Source organism: Brassica rapa, chromosome A06 (genome assembly GCF_000309985.2).
Source record: "Brassica rapa cultivar Chiifu-401-42 chromosome A06, CAAS_Brap_v3.01, whole genome shotgun sequence".
NCBI lineage: Eukaryota > Viridiplantae > Streptophyta > Magnoliopsida > Brassicales > Brassicaceae > Brassica > Brassica rapa.
The window spans coordinates 5,656,942-5,662,941 of NC_024800.2; the positions used below are offsets into that span (position 1 = coordinate 5,656,942).

The 6,000-nt window shown below is 35.2% G+C and overlaps 2 protein-coding genes across 3 annotated transcripts; both read left to right on the plus strand.

Annotated features, from left to right (window-relative positions):
- The first annotated feature begins 3,177 nt into the window (after window positions 1-3,177).
- On the plus strand, window positions 3,178-4,705 carry LOC103872127 (binding partner of ACD11 1). Of its 2 annotated transcripts, none has more exons than XM_009150471.3 (5): window positions 3,178-3,282; window positions 3,502-3,642; window positions 3,718-3,793; window positions 3,862-3,975; window positions 4,046-4,705. In XM_009150471.3, exons 2-5 carry the CDS (start codon window positions 3,524-3,526, stop codon window positions 4,469-4,471), a joined length of 735 nt encoding a protein of 244 aa, XP_009148719.1. In that variant the 5' UTR covers window positions 3,178-3,282; window positions 3,502-3,523; the 3' UTR covers window positions 4,472-4,705. The 2 variants fall into 2 exon arrangements, with proteins under 2 accessions (XP_009148719.1, XP_009148720.1); XM_009150472.3 differs by having other exon boundaries at window positions 3,189-3,282; window positions 3,508-3,642.
- LOC103872129 lies at window positions 4,685-5,490 on the plus strand. The gene has a single exon (XM_009150474.3). It carries the CDS (start codon window positions 4,741-4,743, stop codon window positions 5,329-5,331), a length of 591 nt encoding a protein of 196 aa, XP_009148722.1. The 5' UTR covers window positions 4,685-4,740; the 3' UTR covers window positions 5,332-5,490.
- Window positions 5,491-6,000: the final 510 nt, after the last annotated feature.

Genomic DNA, 6,000 nt, shown 5'->3' on the forward strand with positions numbered 1-6,000 from the left:
AAAAATTTTAAAATTCAATACTTAAATATTAAGTAGTTTAATTCAAAATAAAGATATAAGTTACAAAACTTATTTTTAAAAGTTTTCTTCACGTTTCTAAAACAGAATCACAAGTTTTTAAAGTGGAAACGCAAGTTTCCATTGAATTTCCAAAATGAGATTTTCAAAAAACAAATATCTAATGAGTTTTCACAAGTTTCCGAGAGATCCTGATTTCAAAACATTTCTAAAACGTGAAACAGATTTTCATCCGAATTTCCATGCAACCTAGCTTAAAAGTGAAATTGTATGATACATAATGAATCATATCTATCTTCACATAGCTTTTCTGTTCTCTTTCCGTTTTTAATGAACATTGGTTGGAAAAAGGATATTTGTTGCTTTTTAATTTTCTTGCAAAAATGATCTAATAGGTGACTGTATTTTTGGGCGTATCTTCGGTGACTTGCGTCTGAAAGTGAAGTTCGAAGAGCTGTCCACGTGACCTGTTTGTATCGTGTGTTCACATTCCTTTCACTTCCACATTAGTATTAAGATTCTTAATGTTACAGAGGAAAAGATTTAAGTCTTAATCGATGGATTACATAACATTCCTAAATTATGTATGTGAAAGTGTTATCCAAATTCTGAGTATTGTGTTTCGTTAGGGTATAAATATAACATCGTTAAAGAGAATCACTAAAAAAATTGAATAATTTACTTACTTTCTCATTTAATTACTTGATGAGTGCCATCCCAAGGACAGCCCACGCTACATCTGTAATCACTATTATAGGAAAAAAAGACAAAATTGCCAACAATTTTAGGCTAACAAATATATCGTTTCTTCTCATTTGCCAAAGGAAGAAAAAAAATCTAAAAGTAGTATTAGCAATTTATTTTAGAATGATTTCGTTTCGTATAATATGACGTGGCAGCTTCTAATACCTTTATTTTCTCCTCATTTGGCAATGCCTTATCATCCAAATCAAAGTATAATTCCAACACGTGCTAGCTGTTCGTAAAACCAAAGTTTATGCAAGAATGAATGCAACCGAGTAATTTAATAGTCTTCTATTTTTCTATTTATGCCATTTATTTGGATAATGTAAAATAATAGTATGTCTTATGACTCTTATATAGTAAACGCGCTTTGATCAACGTAGTCAATTTTTTGGATCGCCATAAGAAAACACTTATTGTCGTTATTGTAAGTTGCAGTACTCTTGGTTAACTCTAAATCTGTGGCCATTTGGTTAAGACGTGTAAAAACAATACATGATTAACATACAATAATATTTTGTTCTTGTTTCGGCCAGAAAACATGTACAGACAAACTAATATTCAGAAAATTAACCCCAATAAATACATTTATGTTATAAATACATTAGTGAAACATGGCAAGTGTTATCAACGACTAAGCTTAAAAGAACTGAGAATCACATTCAAGATAACAGTATAACTAAGTTATAATATTAATCATGGTTGAGGAAAGAGGGGAGATATCAACTCGAATTGGGATTCTTTGAATAGACCAATTTAAACGGAGTCAATTAAGGACAAAACTAAAATTACGACTTAAGAAAATTAGGTAGGATTGATAAAACACGTTGTAGAACTCCGAATTGACGTCAACTCAATATCAAAATCTTTATTTGACGATCCTCACTATGAAATTAAAATTCCACCGAAAACTAAGCAATAGAATGGATATACATCAGTATATTGACCATGTATAGTCAAACCTTTTTATTTTCTGTTCTTAACCAAATATGGTAAGGATGGATAATGGTTACTGGACTCATATATATTCACCTATTTCTTGTAGTCTGGCCTTCTTCATGTTTCTTTCCAATTTTTCAAACTATAATTTTGTATTTCTAACCATGAACTTTTGTTTTGCATGAAACTACATAACAGCTTGGTCAAAAGATACAACCGTGAATCATCTACGATCCGGTCCATACGTAAAGAATGTTTCTGAGTATATATATATTCAAGTTAATCTTAAATGTTTACTAGCTAAGTATATGACACACGTGGCCATGGAGAGAACAACGAGAGATGGAGAAAGAGAGACGTAAGTATCGATTTAGCCAACGGCTCATACCACACGCAAGAATAATAATGTTCTTTGCGTTTTTTTACCAATACATCAGAGACAAATGTTAGGCGGACGTCCTTTCCTTTTTGATTTCGTTCTCCTTTAGTGAACTTTCTTTTCCTTTGTAATTCTCATATACATGAATAATTTTATAATTATCTGTAGGCTACATAAGTCAATATACAAAAAGAACATTATCACGAGAAAACTTTTACATGTTTGGACGGTTGGAAGGATAACATCCAAGGTTTATCCATCATGTACATGAAAAGCAAAGTTTCAAGAAGAATAAGTAGAAACTAACAATCGTGATGATTGGTTGAAATTTAACTTAAGACTTTAGCTTTATTTATTTTTAAAATACTAATTCTGACCAATCATGATGTAAGCTACAGCATTTACAATCTTTTTTTTTGTTCATGTTTTACTTTTTTTTTTATTAAAACAACTCTTATAATGCTTTAAGAACTGTAGTATTCTTTTACAACAAAAAATATAAAGCTACAACAATAAAAACTACAACCTAAATCTTACAACTACATTCCTACATCTACAGTTCAACCAATCATCTACAATGTATTATCTCTTATTATTACGAGAAATTTTCTATGATATATCTTTTAAAATTTTTATCTTTGGTTTAACTAATCTATATTTAGGCTTTAGAGTTAAATGGTAGAGTTTTGGGGATATGGTTTCAAATGAAAAAAAAAATAAAAAATTCAAAATAAAAAATGACTATTTTAATTTTTTTTATGAATATTTTTATGATAAAAACTTAAAAGTGGCTATAAGAAAATTGCCCTCTTATTCATGAATTCTTTTTATGTGCTAGAATATGGACTATAGTATGATTAATATCACAAAAGAATATTTTAACATTTAAAATTTTCTAATAACAATTTGTGATTATGGGTGTTAACTTAACAATTCGTGATGATGAGCTGATTGGTTACTGCTGGACTGGACTCGGGAAATAATCTCAACCCTTTTTGGGCCTACCGTACATGTAACTGTATACATTAAAACTAGTTTATTATCTAAGCCCATACAAGATAATACGGCCCATTAAGATCTTTCGAACATTTCAAACCGCGTTCACACTTTTAGTCCCTCCCATCATCAATCAGTTAGATCATCACTATCGTCTCTCTCTCTCTCTTTCAAGCTTCTCTGCGTGCGAGTTGGTCAAACAATAGGTAAGTTCGTCGTTCTTCTCTAGATCTATAGTAATACGATGTTCGAATCTACGATTTCATGTTCTCGATGCGAATTTGCAATACCGAATTGAAAATTTCAAATCATGTAAAAGCTTAGTCGTTATGTGTGGTTATCACTCGTTTCGATTTCTTCTAGCTCCATAGGTTTGATGAATCTGTAGCAGTCTTGGATTATATATGAATTTTTAGGGCTTTTAGTTGCAGGATAGTGAAGAAGGAGATGGATCATCAAAATGGATACGGTGTGGAAGTTACTGGTTTATCACCAGCTGTCACTGAGAAAGATCTCGTGGACTTCTTCTCCTTCTCTGGTGCAATTGAACATATTGATATTGTCAAGTGAGTCGAATTTGATATTCTATTTTTTTGGTTTCTTGATTCAGAACGATGAATCTCTGTTGTGTTTGTTATAAGGTCTGGTGAGCAAGCGTGCACTGCTTATGTGATGTTCAAGGATTCTTATTCTCAAGAAACTGCTGTTTTACTCACTGTGAGTGTGGTTTAGAATTTGATTCACTTTTTGTTTGTTTTTGGACTCATTTCTTTGGATACCTTTAGGGAGCAACGATATTGGATCAGCGCGTTTGCATCACTCGTTGGGGACAGCATCACCAGGAGTTCGACTTCTGGAACGCGGCTCCGCGGAGCTTTGAAGATGAAGCTAACTCACATGTATGATCAATCTCTTTTTACATTTTTCCTCTAAACAATTCATGTTCATATTTGTTCTTGAATCATGTAGCCTCATCCTCAACGAGGTGAGTTCAACGCGGGAGAAGCAGTGACAAAAGCTCAAGAAGTGGTGAAATCAATGCTGGCTACAGGGTTTGTGTTAGGCAAAGACGCTTTAACCAAAGCTAAAGCCTTTGACGAATCCCACGGTGTATCAGCTGCGGCAGTTGCTAGAGTATCTCAACTAGACCAGAGGTTCGGTCTCGCTGACAAAATCTTCGCTGGGGTTGAAGCTGTCAGATTGACCGACCAGAAGTACCATGTCTCAGACAAAGCCAAATCAGCCGTCTCCGCCACGGGAAGAACCGCAGCTGCAGCTGCAAGTAGCGTTGTTAATAGCAGTTACTTCTCCAGCGGAGCTCTTTGGCTGTCCGGTGCGTTAGAGCGGGCGGCTAAGGCTGCCTCTGATCTCGGTAGCCGCGGACCAAGGCAGTGAATAGACCCGACAAACTGATCAGAACCGTATTCATCTGTGAATATGCATGTGATGCAAAGGTGATAATGAATAAACTTACTGGCTTGGTTATAAACTGTGTATCAAAACGATTACTATAGACAAAGACGTGCCACGTGGATTCATACGGATGGATTATGTCTTTCGATAGAGCTTTGGCCAAGTGGCGCAATATGTACCAATGATAGGATGCAAAAAACACAGAACTTATCCTCTCTCGCTCACTCCACAACGAACAATAAGGCTTTATCATGGCTGCTTCCTCAATCCCGCCGTTAACCGCCGCAACCTCCGTCGTTCGCAAATCGCTCTTCCTCTCCACAACCACTTTCTCCTTCCCCGCTTCTTCCTTGTCTCCCTCCATCAAATTACCTCAAAAACACACTCACAGAAGACTCCTCCTAGCTTCCTCCTCCTCCGCCGCCGTTCCTTCCGATTCCAAACCCGCAGCGAAGAAAGAAACTGTCTATTTCGACGGCGGAGCTCACTACGGGGATCTACTGGCCAACCTCGTCTTAGGCCTAACCATCCTCTGGCTCCCACTAACGCTAGCCGCCGTGTCTCGAGCGTTTAACCTCCGTTACAGGTTCACCAACCTCCGCGTGACGGTGATATCGGGGCTCACCGGGGAAGACCGGAGCGACTTCTCGTACAAGGTGATCAAGGACGTCCAGGTTGTGCCGAGGTTCATAGGAGAATGGGGTGACATCATCATCACGCTGAGAGACGGGACGAAGGTGGATCTGAGAAGCGTTCCTAAGTTCAGAGAGATCGCTAAGTACTGCTTAGCCATGGCTGATCAACCTGCCGTTGTCAAAGAATCTGGTGCTAAAGGCTTCTGAAAAATGTTTGGCAAAATGATAAACAAAGTTTTAAATCTTTTGTGATTATTGATTGTTCAGTAGAATTCGAGCCGTTTTCATGTTCTCTGTATCTTTCTATCTTAGTTATCTCTATGTGGGAGAACTACGTGTTTACGATATAGGCGCGCTTTTACTTTAGGCATATTGAAACAGCGAGTAGTTTTCGTTTGGGTAAAGAGAAACGGCATGGATATTTCTTACTGCCGTGCATTTTAAGAATCTATAGGAGTATACACGCATAATGAAGCTAGCAACTTTTTTGTTTGACCAAAAACTAGTCAAACTATTAAGATCGTGTAACTAATTCATATTTATACTATACTAGGTGTTTCATTATCTTCTTACGAATAATTTTTGATTTATGTCTTATTAATTCAAAAACTAATATAATAAATAATTATTAATGATTTAACAAAAAGTTTAAATCAAACATCAAATATATATATATATATATGATAAATATTTCAATCAAAATATATATGTTTATTATTGTGCTAATTTTTAAAGCACTTATATATTAGCAATATTTTTGATATATTAATATTTAATTATAAATGGTTCTATATCTTAATGTTTTTATGGGAAATTACCACAAATACCACATTCATAGTACCACTTTTCATGTTTACACTAACCACTTTTACCCTC